The sequence below is a fragment of the Eptatretus burgeri genome, chromosome 1 (assembly GCF_056783735.1).
Source record: "Eptatretus burgeri isolate ZD-2024b chromosome 1, Ebu_testis_v1, whole genome shotgun sequence".
In the NCBI taxonomy this organism is placed as follows: domain Eukaryota; kingdom Metazoa; phylum Chordata; class Myxini; order Myxiniformes; family Myxinidae; genus Eptatretus; species Eptatretus burgeri.
The window spans coordinates 110,588,682-110,612,562 of NC_140961.1; the positions used below are offsets into that span (position 1 = coordinate 110,588,682).

General features: G+C 47.4%; 1 protein-coding gene across 3 annotated transcripts in view; it reads left to right on the plus strand.

The window, feature by feature from the left end:
- Positions 1–23,881, plus strand: part of DDB1 (damage specific DNA binding protein 1) — a 162,026-nt gene that overhangs the window by 49,347 nt on the left and 88,798 nt on the right. For all 3 annotated transcript variants that reach the window (XM_085894874.1, XM_085894868.1, XM_085894883.1), the window contains exon 14: positions 22,916–23,079. In XM_085894874.1, the coding sequence (XP_085751000.1) occupies positions 22,916–23,079 (164 nt within the window). The remainder of the gene's footprint in view (positions 1–22,915; positions 23,080–23,881) is intronic.

Here is a 23,881-nt window from a genome sequence, read left to right on the forward strand (position 1 = left end):
CCACACTTCGTGCCTCATCCACACACGGTGTGCTGGGAAGCACGTACTCCGGCAACATCGCCACCACACCACTCACACGTGGTGCCTCATTCATACTGGCCGTTTCATCCACACACACGGCCTCTCTCACACCTGCGGTGCCTCATCCACACACGGCGTGCTGGGAAGCACGCACTCCGGCACCATCGCCACCACACCACTCACACACGGGGTCGCTTCCACACACGGGGACGCACTCACGCCTTGCACCACACACACAGGGACAACCACACTGGGGATTCGTGTCCCCACAAGGGTCTCCGGGGCCTCTATACCCCCCAAGCTCTCCGTGCACCTGTCCACAGCACTCGTCCCCTCAACCTCGCAAAACACGACCGAACTCACCTGGTCGTGACTCGCCTCAAGGGGGCATACTCCCTCCCCTCGTTCCTGGAGGAGGCCATCCCGCTGCTCGCACCGGGTCCCTACACGCTCCGCGAGCTCAACCCCATTGTCCTCCACTACCTCCGTGTGTGCGTGCGCGTCACTTACCCCGTCTTCATCGTGTAGTCTTCCCTCTATTTTTTCTGTCTCCCGTGTCTCTGCCAACTCTTCACCCTTTACCTCCCTTGTCTCAACTATTATTTCTGTTGTCGTCACCTCGTGTCTCGTCTCACACGTTTTGGTCTCCCCATTTAATTTTTCCCTTTCGGTCATCGTCACGACCCTCGCCCAACACGTTCCACGAATTATTTTTTCACCCGCCTCCACCGCGGGCCTGTCAGCCGTTGCACCCCCACCCAGCTCGTTTGCTCCCACACGTGGAGTCGCCATTTTTATCTCCCCGGTCACGGCCTTCATGCCCGCCTGCAGGCTTCGGCCCATGTTCTGCGTCTCACCCCGCAGCTTTTTCGATCTTTCCTACAGTTGCTGTGTACTCGGATCGTTCTTTTCGTTCATGCTTTTTATTTCGTTTTTCATATTCGTTTTTACTTCGTCCATTTGCTTGTTCATGTTCGCAATCATCTTCGCTGTCGTTTCCGCATACATTTTTGCCAGCATGGTGTATAGCTGGGTCATGTCGGGTGCGCTTGGGTGAGCCGTTTCGGCAGGGGTCGGGGAAGGGTTTTGGTGGAGAGGGGGAGGGGAGGTGTCATACACTGCGGCCGCTGCCGCACCCATTTCGGGCTCTGGGTTCAGTTGGGCGAGTCCGTGTTCCTGCACAATCAACATTTCCTGCTCAGGGATTCCATCCTGGACCATGGATCCTACACATTCTACATCCATTTCTAATACCCCCGGCTCCCGCTCGCCTTGAGACGCCATCTTGCTTCTCGTGAAGGGTTAATTTGCTCGCTCGTAATTTGGAGGGAATCGGGGGTCGCTTCTCTCACCCCTGGACCGATTCCCGTAAATTTAGCCGGAGACAGGAGAGCCCGTTTTCCTGTTCTCCGATACCAGTGCCGCGAGGAGGGCGATGGATTTGTATCGCACGACCTGACACCAGTGTTGCGGTTTTCGCGCCCGCCGGCGTGCGAACGGCCACGTAACTCGAATCGCGGCACGTCGCCCACCGGACGGACAATCCAGTCGTGACCCTCTCGGACTAACGCCGGGAACCAGTCACGGGTGGACCTTTCGGTCTCACCGCGATCGAGCCAATCAGCCCCCGCGTGGGATAGGGTTGCTCGCCAAATTCGAACTACCTAAGTACCCACGCGGAGGGTAGACCGGGCGATCGCACCTCGCCGCAGGTCGACTTCGGACACGGGCCACTTGGGCGACCCGTTCCGTACTATCAGAATAACCGAGCGGTGTTATCGTCGACCTCGACGGTTCGATTAATTATCGGGCGTATTCAGCCCACTACCAACCCTTTACGTGAAGCAAGATGGGGGTTCAATGGGGAAAAGACGAAGCGAAGCGGGAGAACAGTTCAACAATAAAGCACATTTATTCTCGGCACACGGGAAGCACACAAATACAATTCCACCAAATGCACACAAAAAAAAAAACACAATTCCATTTACACAAAAAGCAAACATAAAAGTGAAAACACAGTGCAGAGCTAATACCGACTACCGAGCACACGGCAACACTTATACAATTCTACTTCACAGACGGCGCCGACAACACATACCCAAAACCAAGGAAAAGAAATACCCTCAAGAATGAGGTAGGCCTGGGGCCGAGACCTGGTCGGGCCTACCCGTCTGGTGATGAGACGCGGAGCGGCGATGGACCCGCAGCTCGTGGGCCGCGTGGACAGTGCCTGGCAGGGGGTGGGAACGGGGCCCCCTTGGTCGCACTATCTCAGCGCGGGGGGAAACAGGAGGGGTTGCTGATGCTCGGGGTATAGAGGATCTTTATTATGTGCGCGACGAGCGTCTCCACCTCGGCCAGGTCGCGCTGCCGGCCTCCCAGGGGTGCAGCTCCCTGCACGACGCGAGCACCCCCTCGTCCGCCCTCGCCGCCTCTCCACAGCTCGTCCCCTCCGTTCCGACTTCAACGCACACGACGAGCAGCTCCACCGCCCGCGAAGTCTTGACTCTCTGTTCCGACTCCTTCGCCTCGTTCCGACCTTTACTACTTACTGACTCTCTCGTTCGTTCTTGTTTGCGACTCTCCGACCCCTCGTTCTCGTTCTGCTGACTCTTTCGCTCCGACTTTTACGACTCCTTTGACTGACGAACACACCGTCCTTTATCCCCCCCGTAACTTCGCCTTTGACCCCCTCCCTTTGACCTTTCAACTCGCTCCCCATTGGCCCGAGAAAAAGTGGGCGTGAAGGCTTTTTGATCCACAAATTTGCATATATCGATCGCCCTGGGGGCGGGGCCAATTCGCCCCTCGCTCACCGATTGGACGGCAAAAAGTGGGCGTGTGTCGTTTTCGATCCGTTTTTGAAGCAGAAAATCCGTGGTTTTGTACACGCTGTTCGACGCGCGTTCTGCATGAGTCCAACACCGGTACCCACAGCGGGGCAAGAACGGTGGCGATGCTACGGTTGTGAGGTGTGCGTGAAGGTCGTGGCGGTTGTGGTGAAGCGGTGGTTGTGGTCGGTGGTTGATGTTGTGGTTGTGATGGTGGCGGTTGGTCCAAAATAAAGATAGTAAAAGAAAAACGGCTATCCTGAAGAGTCGCAGCACGTATAAATGACATGTATTCCCACTAGACAACGGGTTTGGGCCTAACTACACATGCACTTACCGAGATACCTCACCTAAGGGACCTGAATGGTGGTTTGCGAATCTGGTAACCACAACAGTATATTGAAATTAGGCAATTAACACTACCCCACGCCGTCGAAGTATTGGCAACCGCGGTCCACAATCTGCTGGTAGGAATCGGAAGAGGATTTTACTTTATTTATTTATTTGATGTGATCTGAAGTGAAGTGATACCGTGCACGGAATCCTGGAGGGTTGTGAACGTGCCCTTTTGTGAGGGAAAGCTCTTGATGTCACAAAGCCTTGCACATTGTCCTAATACCGAACTACTTTGGGGGTATTAGAACAAATTAACAACAATAATGAAAAACTGAAAACCAAAATGGACGAAAATGATGGCAAACTGGAAACCAGAGTGAGACCTTCCATATTGGCTCGAGGTCGCTGCAGCTCTACTCAGTCTGTGTCAATCTTTGTGGGAAGGGAGGGATGGATGCACTCTTGGAATTGTGAGGGAGGGATGGAGGTATGCACACCTGGAGTTGGCAAGGGGGGGGGGAGATGGATGCACATCTTGAGTTGGAGTGGGAGGAGTGTGCACTTGGAGTTGGAAGGGGCAGCAAGATGCAGCATTAAAGAAGAAAAGGGGAGTCACAAACCTGAGGTGGTGGGGGGGGGGGATGGCGTTGAGGACGTTGAAGAAGAAATGGGGAGTGGAGGTCGGAGATGGGGAGTTGAGGACACTGGGGACAGAGTTTGGAAAGGGGGGCTGAAGCTTTGGGGTGGAGGAAGGCAGGAGGGCTATTGAAGCTTTTGGGTTGGGAGGGGGATTGGAGTTGAGGACCTTTGGCTTTTGACTGGGACAGCAGTAGGGGGAGGGGGGTGTTGAGGACCAAAAGAAGAAAAGAGTTGAGGACATGAAGTCTCATTGTCACATTACGTAGAATTTCCTTGAGTCTCTGCCAATATGCTGTCAAAGGACATTACGAGCAAACTTCCTGAATTTTACACACAATATTGGGAACATGTTCCCTTACAACAGCCTGGTGAGACTGGGTTATCTTCTGATTAATTTAATAAACAAAAACCGGATTTGAAATGTTTCCTCTGTCGTTATGTTTCGCTAAATCATGGGATGTAATGGTCTCTATTTCAGCAGTTGAATCATGTTCTTCAGCACATTCAATAGTGGTGCTATAATTTAAAGTCAAGGTAAGGGAGAGTGCTCTCCCTAACCTTCGCTAAAGCACTTGTCGTTCCTCCAGGCACTGCCTCCGGCAGATTAAGCACCTCCGGTCACGAGCACCGCACCAACGCCGGTTCGAATCCGAGTCTCGGCGCCAACTGACGTGAATTTTTTAACCCACCTTGTTGTGATCGCTGTTGTCCTGAAGGATTCTAACTGGCCGATTGTGGAATCCTATTTGACTTCAGACAGTTTAACGTTTGTCCGATTTGATTATAAAATCCTACAAAAACCCTATCGACACTGATAAAACTGATGTCCACACAAGTCCTTCCTTGTGAAAATTTATTTTTCTAATTATACACTATACACTTCTCACCCTCGTACAATGAACTTAAGAATCCCCATTGATTGCAATATTATTTGGTTCTATTTCATTTATTCTTACTTTAGTTAACAGTTAGACCAACCCGATTCAATTCACTTCTGCATTACATCATTCTAATTTTTATTTATTCTAGTTTTATTCTAACTTGGTACTTGGTCAGTTCCAAGGAGTACAAGCCACTGAGATACTATACTTCCTCACGTGCTTGCACTGAAAACAATTTACCTTTCAAAGCATTTTATACTTTCATGAGAGAGAGGTTAGGGGATATTCACCCAGACTGTAGACGTGTCCTTTAGACGAAAAGCCACTTCCTACATTTCTAAGCAAAGGTTCATTTATCAGCTCGGTCACTCTGCTCCAGAGCAACACATTTCTTATCATTTAGGGCAAAAGTATTTTGGCCAGAAATGACAGCCAATTCAACTTGCAGCATAAAAGTTACATTTCTGAAACTCCATTTGTTACAATTTAAAATACATTAATATAAATTTTTCCCCCACAGTTCTTATTAGTTCTACTTAGTTCTGCCACCAAAGGTGGAGGGAGATTATGTTTTCATCCCTGTGTAAACATCAATGATGCAAATGGCCCGAGTCTGTGTGTCTTTATGAGTGAGCAGGATCTTTCAAAAGGTTATGGACAGAAAATTCTCCTTTTCCATCACCAATCAATAGTAGTATTCTTTGGTGTACTTTTTATCTGTGGCAACAATTAATAATGCAATCTGTTTTGTTTTTGGAGTTTGCTTTTCTTGCATTTTAATTTTAAAGAATCATTTTCACTCTCATTTTGTGAATCAACATCATATTTGCAGACAATGAAGGCAAGTCTTTGTGTAGACTAAAATTCCATTGTCAGCAACAATTTTTAAATTTTTTTATATGCATGGAATTGGCATTATTTTGTCCATCGACAACAAGCAATACATTGATTATACCACAATGCAATATGACTTGAATTTCAACACAAATTGTTTGTTTTTTTTCTTCTTCTTTCTTTCTTTCTTTCTTTCTGGTTACCAAAGCCACTGATGGGCTTATGTTTTCACCCCTGTGTATCTGTTTGTCTTGTTGGTTTTTTTGGGGTTGTGAGCAGGATATTTCAATAAGTTATGGATTTACTTGGACGAAACTTGTTTGACAGGTTGGGTGTGTGACAAGGACGAATTGATTAGATTTTGTTGAAGATCTGGATACGAGGATTTTAGAATTTTTTTTTCAGCGATTCTTCACCATTGAGATGGGCCAAAAATGATATTGTTACGAATTCGCGCCCGCTGGCGTGCGATCGGCCGCGTTCCTCTAATGGCAGCCACGTCGCCCACCAGACAGACAATTCAGTCGTGACCCTCCTGGAACTACCGCCAGAAACCAGTCACGGGTGAGGATTTAACCTCACCACAGCCCAGTCCGCATTCTGCCCGTGCGAGTTAGGGTGAATCGCCGAATATCGATATACCTAAGTACTCGCGCGGATAACCTCCCGAGGGGCTGCACCGCGCCGCAGGTCAGCCTGGGACACGAACCGCTTAAGCGGTCCGTTCCGTTCTAAAGCGATAACCGAGCGGTGTTATCGCCGACCTCGACGGATCCGATTCTCTTCTCTTTACCGGGCGTTCAAAACCCACTACTCATTCCATGATGCAAGATGGCTTTCGAAAGGGAAATAGGACACGACGAACGGGATACATTTCACACAAGGACATTTATTCACTAAGCATGTATTGCACACACACAACACAAGCAAGGCAGTAAGGCAATGTACAGGCAAGAAATAGAAAACAAAAGCAATAAGACCAACTATAATTATTATTTACAAGCACAGTTACTTAGCAGGTTCTACTTACAGGAACACGGCGCCACAGCAGTCATACAAAACAAAAGGAAAGACCCCCTCATCGGCATGGGGGTAGACGGGGTTCGTAGACCTTTATGGCCGTGGATGACCGAATACGCCCACGAGACCGTAGCAGGTTACCTGCCCCCCCCCCCCCACGTTAGTGCTCATCGAGTCCCTCTCCCTTGAACGTCAGCGTGGTCGCGCCTGGTTCCGGCCTCCCACGTGGCCAGCGAACCCTCTCCGGCACCCCTCGTCCGGACGCGCAGGTCCACCACACAGCCGGCTCTGCTGCGCCTTCTGTCCGCGTCTCCACCAACTGGCCGCTCACAGGACCCCGAGCGCAGGAACTAAGCAAGGAGAAGAAAAGTCCACAACCGAGAGCGTGAACCAAGCGAGAGGCAGAGCGAAGCCCCAAGGGGTGACCAGCGCCACGAGACCAAGAACGAGAGCGAGAGGGCGAGCCTCGCGTGCGTCCGCCCTTTATAGGTCGGGGCTCCGCCATTCGCTCCGCCCCGCTTCTGGCTCCACCTCCCTTCGAGAAACTTCTCGAAAAGGGGCGTGCCCTCACTCCGACCGCCTCACACCGTGCATCCACCAATCGGAAGCGAGCTGCCCTGCCCCCTTCCCTTCACACCAAGTGCGGGGAAAATGGGCGGGAAAAACCCCACAGGCTCCGCAAGAGCTTTTGTTCTGCCAATCCTACCCACGTTCTCGGACGGTTCCCGACGCGGAAACCGTCGTAGCGTGGACCGTGGAGGATGGCGTTCGGAAGTGGGGGTAGTGGCGAAGATGGTGGTGGTTGTTGTGAGGGAAATTGTAGCGTGGTTGGCGTTGTGACGTACTTGGTGGCGGTTGTTGTTGCGTGGAGGTTTGTTGCGTGCTTGGCGTTGTGGCGTACTTGGTGGCGGTTGTTTGCGTGAAGGTTCAAAATAATGATAGGTAAAGAAAAACGGCTATCTCAAACAGTCGCAGCCTGGTGAACACGAAGAAATTCCCTCTAAACAACGGTGGGAAAACCCATCTGAACTCTCCATCCATTGATGGGAGAGCAGAAGCAACATATTCAGGGTAGAGTGACCTTGTCTGAAACCAAATTGATGATTGGAAATCAAGCCATTGGAGAAGAGGAAGGATTTCATGTCTGAAGCGATGATGGATTCCATAACCTTGCTGATGATTGGGAGAAGGCTGATTGGTCTGTAGTTACAGGGATCTGTTTTTGCACCTTTTTTATGCAGGGCAGTGATGTTAGCAGATTTCCAAGCAGATGGCAGATGACCTTGGGCAACTGAGAGGGTGAATAGAACAGAGAGAGGGTGAGCAAGAGCAGAAGAGCAGGCTTTGAGGACACGTGGGCTGATGCCATCTGGACCGGTTGCAGAATCTGACTCGGGGTTTGAAAGCAAGCTCTCCACCTTGTCAGGAGAAAAGGATACAGAGTCCAGGGACAGTTGGGTGCGACTGGGTAAAGTGGGTAGAGATAGTGATGGGTTTAGGACACAATATTTAGCTGCAAACACCGAGTTTAGACATTCAGCTTTATCACGTGTGGAATCAGCAGTGCGGCCATTTGAGGTAAGGGAGGGGATGGAGGGGGAACATACACCAGAAACAGATTTGATTAAACGCCACCAGGATTTTGAGGAGGGAGAGAGGTTTGAGAGTTCAGACTTGAGATGAGAAAGATGTTGTTTTCTGGCTCTCCTGAGGGTACATGCACACTTGTTCCGAGCTTTGTGGAAGGAACTGAGATTGCCTTCAGTTGGGTTTGCTTTCCATGAGGCAAAGGCAAGTTGTTTCAGGACAACTGCCTCGCCACAAGCTTCAGTAAACCAAGGGCGGGAGGAAGGGTAGGACAACTGAACACGAGAGGGGATAAATCTGTGCATGAGGGAGAGCAAGTTTCTTTGAAAGAATTCCCAGGATGAGTTGATGTTTGAGAAAGTAGTGATAGGAGACCAGTCTGTAAGTTTGATGGCTGCTCGGAGACCCTGCCAGTCAGCTTGAGTGAAATGCCAGACTCGACGGCGGTGATGTGGTTCTCTGATAACAGCCAGAGGGATGTCCACTTTGACAAGGACGTGGTCAGAAGAACCGATTGGAGTGAAGGAAGAGCAGCAGATATTGTCAGGGAAATTTGTCAAAAGTTGTGACGTACTTGGTGGCGGTTGTTATTTGCGTGGAGGTTTGTTGCGTGCTTGGCGTTGCGGCGTACTTGGTGGCGGTTGTTTGCGTGAAGGTTCAAAATAATGATAGGTAAAGAAAAACGGCTACCTCAAACAGTCGCAGCATGGTGAACACGAATAAATTCCCTCTAAACAACGGTGGGGAAACCCATCTGAACACTCACTTATCGGCATAGCTCATCTAAGGAACCTTTATGGTGTATTGCGAATTTCCACAGCCGTAACAATATATAGCTTGATATTTCAAACTGATTCAGACAAAACTTGATGCAGAGGGTGGTTAGGAGATGAGAACAAGCTGATGAGGTTTTGTTGAGGATCCATATCTGGACACCCGAATTTTCATTCCTCCGTTGACGAAGTCGCCGGAGGGGTTATTTTTTCGGGTTTTGTCCGGCCGTCAATCCGTTCGTGCATCCGTGATAGGTTTTTCATTACTGTAATAACTTAAGAACAGCTGAAGGGATCTTGGTCAAACTTGGTACAAGTACGTATAATGATGTAAAGATAAACTGATTGGAGGATGCGCTCAAGAGGTCAAAGATCAAATGTCCACTATGGTAAAAATTCTGTTGCGCTAACTTGTGAACCAGTGATGAGATTTTTTTTTACCAAACAGCATTAAGGTATATGCTGTTTTATGATGCAAAGATGAACTGATTAGATTTCAGAATCAAGAGGACAAAGGTCAGAGGTCATGTCAGGTAAAAAGGTGAAACTTGAGAACAGCTAAAGGAATTTAAATAAAATTTGGTACAAGTATGTATTATGATGTAAAGATGAATTCATTTTATTTTTGGGTCAAGAGGTCAGAGGTTATGTTAGGTACAATCCTGTTACCCCAATAACTTGTGATGGGATTTTGACAAAACTTGACAGAGGTATATATTATGATGCAGAGATAAACTGATGAGATTTTAGCATCATGAGGTCAAAGGTCAGAGGTCATGTCATGTAAAAATGTTATCAAGGTTGGGATTTGATCTAAACTAAGTACATGTCCCATGATACATGTGCACAGATTATATATTGAGGTCAAATGATCTTGAGGTTTTAGGTCAAAGTTAGAGTAAGTAAAGGCATATCGGGCAACGTCGAAGTACGTCCAGTTTCAGTGATTCTTCACCATTGAGATTTGGGGCCAAAACAATGTATAGCACCATCTCTGAAAAAAACTACGGATGGATTCGGACGAAACTTGGTGGAGAAGTTGGGTGTGTGACAAGGGTGAATTGATTCGATTTTTATGAAAATCCGAATCCAGATATGATAAAAAAAATTCATGTTTATGCATTTAAATAAAATAGACATGATCAAATCTTTTCGATTTGCACTCCTCAGGATAAAATCACAAACAGATGAAGAACAAGCACCAAACTTATAAAGTTACAATGTAATGTCCTCAACGTTGATTGGTTGAGAGAAAGAAAGGATGGATAATCTAATTGGTGGAACCATTGAGTATCATCAAGAATGAGTCGGCAGAAATGAGCCCTCATGAATAATGATTAGGTGGAGATGAATCGCCAAAGTACCAGTGTAAACGTTATGCTAATTAACTGAGGGCAAGTTGGGGGGAGGGGAGGGTGTGGTTTTCATGATGACTCAACATTGACTGTGGTGCAGTTTCACACAGTCAAGCCATCATTGTCAAAATGGATGTAAAGTTCAGACAAATTATTTCTGTCTACAATGAATAGGATTGGTTGACCTGATGAGTGTCGCCTCCATTGCATGAAGGTTAGATGAACTGCGTCCTCGACTCGGGATTTTAAGCCAGCCAATATGATATTGCCCTGCACACTGAGGTTTATTCAGTAAATAGTAACCAATTGCAGAGGCACAGGGAATAGTTGTCGTGCTATGTACATTGTTACAAGCCCAAATTGGTTGTCTCTGTTCAGTTGACTGACCCTGTCTGGTCCCCAAAGGGATGTGTTGTTCAATACGATTCTTCATGCTCAATGATATGCGGCCCACATACCTCACATCACATTGGCCAGAAATTGGTAAATAATCTTACTGATATGAGAGGCGGGCAAAACATCTTTTTGGATTGACAGAAGCAACCAGCGGCTGGTGAAAATCACCCATGGTTTAACAGCATCGTAAGAATGGGACACTGTCTATTTGATCTGGTTTTCAAACCGTTGAGACACTCTGCCTTTCCAAGGTAGAGGTCGGTGTGGAGGACATTTACCAGGTCCAATTTACCAGGTGGGTTCAGGAATATATATATATATATATATATATATTGTTACGAATTTGGAATTCGATTGCACACAACATACAGGTTCCCTTAGTCAGCTATGTCGATAAGTGCATGTTCCCGAGATAGCTCACCTTTCATTGTTTAAATGTTCAGAGATCGATTAGATGCGCTGCGGATCGATTTAATAATTAGGGAACGAAACAATGAAGACGTCCCTCCCCCTCTTCTGCGAAGAGGAAGAAGAACCCTGCGGTGACGTCAACAACTCGCTCCCACCCGTGGTTGAGCAGGGGATGGATCATGAGGACATGAGTCACGCTGTGGGAGGTCGTGCAAAGGATAAAGAGGAGACCCTTTCTTTGTTCGTGGGGGAGTCCCGTGGCAGAGTTCGTGGGGGAGTCCCGTGGCAGAGTTCGTGGGGGAGTCCCGTGGCAGAGTTCGTGGGGGAGTCCCGTGACAGAGTTCGTGGGAGTCGCGTGGCAGAGTTCGTGTGCTGAGTCCCGTGGGAGGAGTAAGCTTTTTTGTTTCGGAGAGAGCAGTCGTTCAGCAGGCCATCGGGTCCTGCTTGGCTTGCTTGGCTTGCTTGGCTTGAGGCCTTCGGAAGCTTTTTTCTTCGGCTGGCTCAGTCAGCTTCGGCTGCTGCTTTGTTTGGAAGGAACTTGAGCCAGTTGTTCGGCTCGAGCTGTGAGTAGAGGCTTCTTCCTCTTCTTCCTCTTCTTCCTCTTCTTGGTTCGTGGAGCTTTTCGTTCTCCATTTTGTTTCCCGGCTTGTGCGACGCATCGGCCTCTTCTTGGAGTTGGATCCTCGGGGAAGCGACGATCGACAGGAAGGATTGGCGCGTCGTCTCACCGGCACGTGTTGAGAAGTGCGGGAGGATTCGCGGGAGCTCGGGAAGGATCGCGGCTATTGGATCCAGCTCGCTCTCGCTGGAGCCCGGGTCCGGACACGTTGAAGACCACATGAGGTGGAAAGGTTTGAGTCAAGCTCTGAGTTTCAGCTCACCTGTCCTCCGAGCTGGAGCTCGTGATTAAAGGCCTTTTCCACCATTTCTTAGGTGTGTGTGTGTCCATGGGCCCGTCTAATAAGTAGGAACTGCTGTTAAGTGTAAATGACTGTGCATAATAAGTCGACGGTTGTTGTTCTTTTGTCATGCTTTTGTTGCTTGTATAATTGCATACGTGTTTTGCCTTATTTAATTGCATACGTGTTTTGCCTTATTTAATTGCATACGTGTATCATTATAATAAATGTCCTTGTGTGAATGTGAACCTGCTCGTTGCGTCCATTCCCTCATTGACTGAACATTTTGTGTGTTGGGAGTTAGAAAGCCGTTGGTTTGCCGTAATAGGGGGACATTTGGACCGACGGTTTTCGGCGATTATGCCGCTCGGAATCGCGCACGGACAAGCTCGCTTCGGCGTTTTTTTTCCGTATGAGTTCCGTCGAGGGTGGAATACCCCGGTAGTTGGATCACGTGGGTATTTAGGTAAATTGAAGATTGGCAATCGACCCTACCCCACGTGATCTGCCGATTGGCGTATTTCGGTTCTTGTACAAGGACCCGTCGCTCGGAGTTATCCGGGCGGCGATCTATATTCCAGGCGATCGGTCGGGCCGACTCGACTTGCGTCTCCGTTCAGAGCGGTCGGTTGGCGGCTGACCTCCCGGCCTGTAACAACTGGTGTCAGGAGTGGGATTCGGCTCCCTCCGCCTCCGTAGCAAAATTCACGGAGTCGGATCAGGGGTATACGGTGCAAACCCCCCCCCCCGCCCCCGTGTCCCCAAATTACGAGCGTTATAAATTTTATTCCCAGCACGTAAAATGTTCAGCCAAGGCGAGCATGGGCAGGAGGGATTAGGAATGGATGTAGAAATAGTAGAATCCATGGCCCATGATGAGATCCCCGAGCAGGAAATGCTCATTGTGCAGGAGCAATTCCCCACACAATCGAACCCAGAACCTGAAATGGGCGCAGCAGCAGAGGCTGCGGTGGATGACACCCCCCCTCCCTTCCTCCGTCAAAATCCCCCCCCCCCGATCCTTGCCGAATCGGCTCAGCTGAGTACATTTGACATGGCCCAGTTATTCACAATGCTGGCAGAAATGAATTAAAAAATGGATAAGAATGCGCAACAAATGGATGAGAATGTGCAAACGCTGCGGGGTGAGATGCAGAGCGTGGGGCGATGCCTGCAGGCGGGCAGAATGGCAATTGAGAGGAGCGAAACGCGGGCAGTGGAGCTCAAAATGGCGCCGCCACATGCTGGAGCGAACGAGCTGGGAGGGAGTGAAATGACTGTCCGGTCCGTGATGGAAGCGGGGGGAGGAAAAAGTAATTTGGGAGACGCTTTGGGCGAGACTCGAGCAGGTGACAGAGAAAGTGACGGTGACACAGAGGGAAAAATTAAAAGGTGAAAGGAGACGTGTACGGCAAGACACGTAGAGATGAGGGAAATAATAAACGAGGTGACAGAGATAACAGAGACGTGGGAGATAGAAAAAGTAGAGGAGAGACTACACGATAAAGACTGGGTGAAAGACGAGCACACATACACATACACACACACACACACACACACACACACACACACACACACACACACACACACACACACACACACACACACACACACACACACACACACACACACACACACACACACACACAGTTAGTGGAGGACGATGAGGGGGAGCTCGGGGAATGTGCCGTAACCCGGTGCAAGCAGCCGGATAGCCTCCTTATGGAACGAGGGGAGGGAATATTCCCCCTTGAAGCTGATCTCCACCAGGTGGGTCCGGTCGTGCCGAGCGAGTTAGGAGGGGCCAGTGCTGTGAATGGGTGCACGTGAGGCTTGGGGGGGTGTGAAGGCCCCAGTAACCCTTGTGGTGGAGCGAATCCCCAGTGTGGTTGTTCCGGTGTGTGTGGTTCCAGTATGTGTGTTCACGAGTGTGGCGGAATGTGTGCTGAGAAGCGCGCATGGCGTGGAAGGAACGGCGTGTGTGAGCGCTGTATGTGAGGGAGATGGCGGTTCGCATGCGGGAGACCGCAACCGCATGTCCGAGTGAGAGTGTCATGCCGAGGTGTGTGAGCGTCGTGGCACGCAGGAGTGTGCGCGTTGAATGGCGACGACGATTGCGACATATGAGGGACAAAAGCCACGTCGCGGCCGTAGCTGTTTTGAGCACCATGCCAGGTTTGCACAGCAGCGAGCGCGGGGTCCGTGCTGTGCTACGCACAAGGCCGCCACGTGCGCGGCTGCGCAGGTGAAACCCGGTCCGGAAATGCCAGCGGTGGATGTTAGCCGATCCCGCGGACATCAGAAGCTCGGCTGGATTCGGAATTTGGACCGGATGGGTTCTCCACGCGAGGGTGTTTGTAAAGCTCCGACGAGCAGAGCACATGTGTTCACGTGGGGAACCCCTCGAAACGCAGGGCTTGCTTTGAGATTCGCAGCGTAACGTCATGGCTGCACGTGTGTTTGGAATCCAACAGAAGGGAATTCCTACTGGACGGTACCCTCCAAGAGGGATGAGGTGCGCTGGGCGCAAGCAGCTGCCATGGCGTCACAGAAAAAGAGCGCGGCTGTGAACTGCCGCGCTGGTGGTGGGCATTATGGAAAAAGAAAGAGTTGAGAAAAGCAAGCCTCGCTTCGGGTGAACAGGATTCCCAGGCAAGGGGTGGAAGACCCCCTTGTTTGGAGGCACAGGAAGTACGAGTTAGGAGGATGGGTTAGAGTTAGTGAGACTGGCTTCATGGGGACATGGGTTGTACCTCATGGAGCCTGTGGAATGGATTAGTTAGGGGGATTTTAGTTTAGATTTAGGAAATGGAATTTTTGGATTTTAGGAGACACGGACAGACTGGAAATGTGTAGTGGAGACGTAGCTTCGCTACGTGGAGTAAATGGAACGTGCATGAGTTTTTTAGGGATGACGAGCGAGCACGAGTTAGTCGGGGGATTTAGTTAGAAGGATGGCGGTGTGAGTTGCGAAATGGAAAGTGTGTGAGGAATGAGTGTGGGACAGTGGGCCCAAGTGTGCGAGTGGAGCGAATGTGGTCTGCATGGTGCGAATGACTGGTTGAGGGGAGGAGTGATTCCCACCAAAGTGACCCTGGGGTCAGTTTAATGTTAGCCAGTGGGTTATTCAAATTTACTAACAGGAGGTCGTTTTGTTGTTGGTGTCAAAAGGCACGAAACGTGTTTGGAGGGGTGCAAGAGTTCATGGACCGGCTGGGAGCGTGGCTGTGGAAAGGTGAGTTTTGTTTAGTGGGCACGCCGGCACCGGACTAGTCGGCCAGAGTAGGCCAAGGGCCCAAGAGGGGCTGGGATAGTGTTGTGGGCACGGGCGACCCGTCGGAAACGGGACCCGTAGCGCCAGAATGCCACGGGGGCAGTGTAGTGTGCACGGGCTACCATCGGAAAGGGACCTAGGGCATCAACACGCCACGTGGGCATCGGAGGGGGGACAATGCCAGAGAGGGCAACCCCCCCCCCCCGCGTTGTAGGGAGCAGCGAGGCTCGGAGGCAGCCTGCGGGCCTGGGGGTGCCATGGTTAGATTTCGGCAGAGGGGGAGTTCCTGCCAGTTGAGCCACGCTGCCCAGCCAGGAAATTGTGCGAGGGCACGTATGAAAATTTGAGGGTAAGGCCCAAATTTATAATGGACACCAACACAGGCGACGGGAATCATGGTTTTTAGAACCGATAGTTTTAAAAGTGTGAGGCGTTTTTGGAAAGCCCCGGGGTAGTTTCAGGTTAACGAATGTTAGGGTAGATAGGAGATGTACCCCATTTCGCACCATCCATCCCTTCGCTTGTTGTAGGCCGCTGGACTCACCTTGGTAGATCGCTGAACTCTGAGGAGGTCATTCTGAGACTTAATTGGGCCTCAGGACAGAACGCGAGCTCTCGTTTATTCCCCTCCAGAGAGGGAACGTCGGGGTTGGGAGTTGGTTGGGTTGACAGGATAGGTTAGCCGGACAATGATGATAAAGGGGGTTAGTTTGACAATTATAAAAGGGAAATAATAAAGAGGGGCTAAATTTTGTTGTGTTGTGTGGCAAATTAAGGGAGTGGGTATGGACAGAGACAGGCAAAGGCGATAGAGTGAGTGAGGGGGGGGGGGTGGAGACAGTAGGCTAGGTCTGAGCCTGCCTTCAAAGCAGCTGGCACCACCGCACTCCCTCCAAACCTGATGGAACCACACCAGAGGCCGGCCAGCTTCACCTCTCGGCCTGTTGTGCTGTAGCCGCCTGTTCTGCATGGATTTGCCTTGCCATGCCTCGTTTGCCTGCCTCTGCCATGACCCCATGCCTGCTGGCTCTTGTTTGCGTTTGCCCTGTGTCCGTCCATCACCATGTGCGCCAGGAACATCCAGTTTTGCAACGACTGCCCTGCAGGCAGCCCGTGCATCCATCATGTCCATTTGTTTTGCGACCATCTCCATCCATTCCCCTGCACCAAAGACTTTGCAACGACTTTTGCCTTTCCCTTTTCCCCTTTCACAGATTACAAGTCCTGGACCATGGTTTAGTGTAAATTTATAAGTTAAGGTTAAGTTGAGTGAAAATTGTAAATACGTGAACCCCCGCCTGCATGTTTATTTTAGTGCCGGCAATTTTAGTTAAGTTGTCCGAATGAGTCTGTGAGAGTTTGTTTAGTCAGTTCCGCAGCGCATTAGGTTATTTATTTTTGGGACACGTTTTAAGAAATGTCGCACTCAGGGATCCGAAGGTGGAACATACTTGGGGAAAACTTACACATGCTGGTCACATGAAAATTTGACGACTCGGGACGAGTCTGTAAAAAGGGGAGGGGGTAGTGTTACGAATTTGGAATTCAATTGCACACAACATACAGGTTCCCTTAGTCAGCTATGTCGATAAGTGCATGTTCACGAGATAGCTCACCTTTCATTGTTTTAATGTTCAGAGATCGATTACATGCGCTGCGGATAGATTTAATAGTTAGGGAACGAAACAATGGAGACATCCCTCCCCCTCTTCTGCAAGAGGAAGAAGAACCCTGCGGTGACGTCAACAACTCCCTCCCACCCGTGGTTGAGCGGGTGGGGGGGGGGTGGATCACGAGGGCATGAGTCATGCCGGGTGCAGGGGAGGGGGTGCAAAGGATAAAGAGGAGACCCTTTCTTTGTTCGTGGGGGAGTCCCGTGGCAGAGTTCGTGGGAGTCCCGTGGCAGAGTTCGTGTGCTGAGTCCCGTGGGAGGAGTAAGCTTTTTTTGCTTCGGAGAGAGCAGTCGTTCAGCAGGCCATCGGGTCCTGCTTGGCTTGCTTGGCTTGAGGCTTTCGGAATCTTTTTGCTTCAGCTGGCTCAGTGAGCTTCGGCTGCTGCTTTGTTTTGGAAGGAACTTGAGCCAGTTGTTCGGCTCGAGCTGCGAGTGGAGGCTTCTTCCTCTTCTTCGCATCGGCCTCTTCTTGGAGTTGGATCCTCGGGGAAGCGACGATCGACGATCGACAGGAAGGATTGGCGCCTCGTCTCACCGGCATGTGTTGAGAAGCACGGGAGGATTCGCGGGAGCTCAGGAAGGATCGCGGCTATTGGATCCAGCTCGCTCTCGCTGGAGCCTGGGTACGGACAAGTTGAAGACCACACGAGGTGGAAAGGTTCGAGTCAAGCTCTGAGTTTCAGCTCACCTGTCCTCCGAGCTGGAGCTCATGATTAAAGGCCTTTGCCACCATTTCTTGGGTGTATGTGTGCGTACGTGTGTCCGTGGGCCCGTCTAATAAGTAGGAACTGCTGTTTAGTGTAAATGACTGTACATAATAGGTAGACAGTTGTAGTTCTTTTGTCATGCTTTTGTTGCTTGTATAATTGCATACGTGTTTTGCCTTATTTAATTGCATAGGTGTTTCATTATAATAAATGTCCTTGTGTGAATGTAAACCTGCTCATTGCGTCCATTCCCTCATTGACTGAACATTTCATGTTGGGAGTTAGAAAGCCGTTGGTTTGCCGTAAAAGGGGGACATTTGGACCGACTGTTGTCGGCGATTACGCCGCTCGGAATCGCGCACGGACAAGCTCGCCTCGGCGGTTTGTTCCGTACGAGTTCCGTCGAGGGTGGAATACCCTGTTGGTTGGATTACGTGGGTATTTAGGTAAATTGAAGATTGGCAATCGACCAAACCCCACGTGATCTGCCGATTGACGTATTTCGGTTCTTGTACAAGGACCCGTCGCTCGGAGTTATCCGGGCGGCGATCTATATTCCGGGCGATCAGTCGGGCCGACTCGACTTGCGGCTCCGTTCAGAGCGGTCGGTTGGCGGCTGACCCCCTGGTCTGTAACAATATATATATATATATATATATATATATATATATATATATATATATATATATATATATATATATATATATATATATATATATATATATATATATATAATATCTACTTGCAAAGACAACCCGTTGCTTCGCTGACGGGGGTGTGAACGGGAGAGTGGGTGAAGAAAGGGAGAGGGGAGGCAGAGAGGATGGAGGGAGGGGAAGCTAGGAGTGGGTGAAGAAGGGGAAGCTAGGAACGGGAGAAGAGCAAGTAAGAGGATGGAGGTAGGGAGAGCAACGCCTCACAAAACATTGGGATATACTGCAGGAGAGTGTGCATGTGCGTGTGCGTGCGACAGTGATATATGTATATATGTATATATATATATATATATGTATATATGTATATATATATATATATATATATATATATATATATATATATATATATATATATATATATATATATATATATATATATATATATATATATATATATATATATATATATATATATGTATATGTTGAGATCCAGGTGAGGTCCACAGTGATTAAGGTCAAGCTTTGTTCATCACCGATCTTGGTAGAGAAGGGTTTATTACACATCAGACATATGCATATGGAGACAACAGGCCTTGAACACAATAGTCCACCCAGCCTAATCCTCTGGTGAGCTGTCTTTCGGCACTGCCTTATATTCAATTTACTGCGACCTTTGACTGACTGTGTGTCAAAGAGGATTTATTACCATTCATTAATTTATTGCATTCTCCTGTCAGTACTGCTGATAAGAGAGCACAGAGAGTGCAGAAACAACACCCTTGATTCCCTTAAAGAATTTTAAAAGGTAGCCTCCTACATGTTGTTGGGCCTTTACAGTTCTGGGCAGTAGTCCAACAGATTCCAGGTAGCTCAGCTGCCTGATTAGCAAGGCCATTTCAAACGGTCGACAAGGCCAGCTGTGTTGTAATAATGTCAAAACAAGTTCCTTGACAGTGCACAGATAAACATTGGGAAGATTTATCCTTTCCCTCTTTCCAATTGAAACTCAAGAGTTTTAACCAAACACCAGTAGACATGTTTGGTTGCTGTTAGAGTACATACAATCCCCGACATGTATATGTATATGTATATGTATATGTATATATATATATATATATATATATATATATATATATATATATATATATATATATATATATATATATATATATATATATATATATATATACATATGATACCCGTTCACATGCACGGGATTGCAGTGCAACATAGCTGGTAGCAGACGACAGACCGTACACGGGGAATGACAAAAATACGCATTGTGCAAAATGCAAGTGGTACTATGGAACGCCAAGACTTCCCAAACATTGTCTGCTACGTGTCACAGCAATTTCATAGGTATCGTGTGACGGCTTGCCGAGTTTTTAGTGTGCAAGCTTGGTATTTTAATATATATATATATATAAATATATATATATATATATATATATATATATATATATATATATAAATATATATATATATATATATATATATATATATATATTTTTTTTTTTTGAAAGATTAAAAACCATCCCTGGGAAGGTATATGTTTCACTTCCTGAAACCCACCCACATGTGTAGATAACAGGAAACAGCAACTCACACGTACACACACACTCATACGGAGGTGGATACTCTGAGACCTGAGAGGGCTCCATTCCACTTTCTGAAACCTGTATATGGAGATAACACACACACCGTTGCCAAATGCCATTGTACTAATAATTGATATGCAAATGTACACACGCATCAAATAAATAGCAATGACAAACACAAAAATTTACATTGAAAGAGTGTTCTTTGAAAGAGGATTTAAAGTGGTTAATTGGCAAAATTCAATCAATAATTGTATCAAGCCACAGAACACAATGTCTATCTATACTCTGTGCCTTCACAGCTGGAACAAACATGGCAAACACCTGGTCGGATGGACCTTGTTGTTTTTCTGTATGTATCGATGTTGAAGTGAGAGGTGGATTACAAATGGAGATCGCACAAAAAGGTTAAACAAAGCGATGTCCTGTAAAAATAAAATTGCACATTTTCAGTGGATGTGATACCTCCAGAGGCACCCACCGTGCGGGACCCAACAAAGGTGGAAATGTACGATGTGAGATTGAAAGCACAGTTACTTTTTTCCCGAAATGAACAACCAAGCAGCTTGGAGAGTGCCTGCCAAGTGGCTTAAGCACTCAAGTGAGCAAGAAACGGCCAATAAGAAACGGCTCCCTTGGCACGCAATTGGCAATCACTGAACCGTCACATTCAACATACACCTCCCGGACATGCCCGAAGTGTCACGTATCTCCGGATTGGATAAATGAACACTTTTCTCGGAGTCGGAACTTCTTGTAAGTTTGATTCTGTAGCTTAATTCTTGTTATACTCCTTCGTTTGAGATACTCGCGGTGATTGCATGTGCGGAAATGAAATGAAGCAACGAACGCTGATGTCTCCATGTGTTTATATGCATTGCAATGTACCCAGCGATTCATAGGTATGAGGAACAGGCATTCAATAATATGAGTGAAGAAAGTGAAAAAAAGACGTTATCGTTAAGAAATCATTACGGCCTGTTCCAAGTCGAGGAATGGTTGAGCAGGCCAAAAAATCTGGCAGCTTCAGACCCCAGCGAGGTTACCCAGGAAACGTGTGAACCCCCCCCCCCCCCTGAGAGTGAGGTGGCTGAGGATTGCCTGATGGAAATCACTAAATAAGGCTATTAATTATCTTCGAATGAGTGTTTTAATTAACCCAAACACTCAATTTTCACTCTTACACTTTCTTGGAGTTTTCTTCATGTGCATGCAAAGTTTCAGGCTGCTCGATTTTATGGTTATGGATGAGAAACGCATGCAGACACGCATTGCCTTTTATATTTATTGCTATCGATTGATGATCTGTTCAGGATACCCATTATCAAAAAGAATAGTCTTGATGGTCTCAATTTCAGCATGGATTTTCGACCATCAAGACTATTCTTCTTGATAATGGGTATCCTGGACAGATCCTCAGTGGATATATATATATATATATATATATATATATATATATATATATATATATATATATATATATATATATATACATACACACACACACACACAAATTCCTCAACCCACCAAAGAATCCTATAATCGGATGTGGTAAATGTCCTGTGTACCTTCATCTTCCTTGGAAAGACAGTGTCTCAACTGTTTGAAAACCAGATCAAACAGACAGTGTCCCATTCTTACTATGCTGTTCAACCACGGGTGATTTTTATTTTTATTTTTATTTATTTATTTTTTTTTAACACCTGCCAGTTGCTTCCATCAGTCCAAAAGGATGTTCTGCCCACCTCTCATGCAAGTAAGATTATTTACGAATTTCCAGCCAGTGTGATGCGAGGTATGTGGGCCGCACATCATGGAGAATGAAGGATCGTATTGAACAACATGTCCCTTTGGGGATCCGACAGGGTCAGTCAACCAAACAGAGACAACCAACTCAGATTTGAAAGAATGTTCATGGTATGACAACTATTCCTTGTGCCTCTGCAATTAGTTACCATTTACTGAATGACCCTCAGTGTGCAGAGCAACATCGTGTTGGCTGGTTTAAAATCCTGAGTTGAAGACGCAGTTTAGCTCACCTTCGTGCAATGGAGCCACCTTCATCAGGTCAACCAATCCAATTTTTTGTGGACAAATAATTTGTCTGAACTTTATATCTATTTTGACTGTGTGACAACTGCACCACAGTCAATGTTGAGTCTTCATGAAAACCACACCCTCCCCCATCCCCCCAACTAGCCCTCAGCTAATTAGCATTGCGTTTCCACCAGTACTTTTGTGATTCATCTCCACCTAATCATTATTCATGATGGTTCACTTCCGCGCACTCATTATTCATGATCCTCTATGGTTCCACCAATCAGGTAATCTTGTTCCTTCTGTCTCTTAACCAATTCATATTGAGAACATAACATTGTAACTTTATAAATGATAGTTTGGTGCTTCTTCTTCATCTGCTTACGGTTTGTTTTTTAATGAGGAGTGCAAGTCGAAAAGCTTTAATTTTTCAGTGGTTTTTCACCATTAAGATGGGGCCAAAAACCATACATAGCATGATATTTCAAAACGTTGTGGATGGTTTCGGACGAAACTTTGTGGATAGATTGGGCGTGACAAGGACAAATTGATTAGATTTTGGTGAGGATCTGGATCCAGATACGAGAATATTTAGTGATTCTTCACAATTGAGAGATGGGACCAAAAACTATATCGAGCACGATATTTCATAAAGTTGTGGAAGTGTTATGACAACTTGGTTGATGAATTTGGAGGTGACAAGAACAAGCTGATTCGATTTTAGTTAAAATGTGGATGTGTATCTGTCCTATCAGTGAGATACGGAACGTGACTGTTCAGTTTGGTGGAAGTATGCGCTCTACCAAAAGCTGTTCTAGTTTTATATATAATATGTAGACAGTCCCTCAGGATCTTTTACCTCTGGTCTTGATGTAAATGACATATAGATATTCTCTACTTGCAGCACAAAATCCTTCTTGACCCTTGAACAAAAAACATTTGCATTGAAAGTTTTGTACTGGGTCTAATCTTGCTACTGTTGCTCTAGTGTGACTGAGATGGAGCACGAGGTAGCTTGTTTGGACATCTCTCCCTTGGCGGAGGGTGGAAGTCAAGGAGAGCTTTGTGCCGTGGGCCTGTGGACGGACATCTCTGCACGTGTTCTACGCTTGCCTAATTTTGAACCTTTGCACAAGGAGATGCTCGGTGGAGGTATGAAAGTACATTACAGAGTACACTTTTTCAACTGTTTTGATATTTATGCAGTAATGGAGAGTTGTCTATTGTATCATGTACAAGTAGTTTCAAAAACATACCCGAGGGGTCACAAATTAGAGAAGTACTTGATTTTTTTTCACCCTCATTACCTCCATCCTCTGCCAATAGCAACCCTAATCCTTCAGGCAGGAAGCAGCCTCTTCCCTCTCCACAGACCTTGATAGAAGTAGCAGCTGGTCCAATACTTAGAATATGTTTTTCAACCCTGAGAAAATTCACACTCGCTCTGTCTTTCCGAAAAGACCATCATGGGAACCCTTCAATTTACTTCCTTAACAAGCTTCATCAGCCATGATCTTTCTTGGGCAAACCACATATTCCAAGTTGGCTTCCAAAGCCAGTCACTGAATCAGCATTCTCTGTCATACCAAATCTTTCCTTAACAAGACCAAAAGTCTAAAAATTTACAAAACCTATATTTGCAGCAAGATTGAATACTGCATTACCCTTGGAGTTTAATTTCACAGGATGAAGTTGAATCTCTGAGCCTGTTGCTCCAGCATCGCAAACAGGTCAGTGACCTCTCTGTCTTCAACCACATCCTTTCTGGGCTTGTACCCATTGCTCCTCCCATGCCCTCTTGCCCCTTCTATGACCCCCTCCCCCACATCCTTCAGATTTCTCCAGGGTGCACGTTTGTGAAAGTAATCTGAAACTCCCCAATTCCAGCCTCAATTCTCACCACTTATTTGTTTCTCTTTTCTCATCTGTGGAACAAACTTCCTCCTTCCCAAAA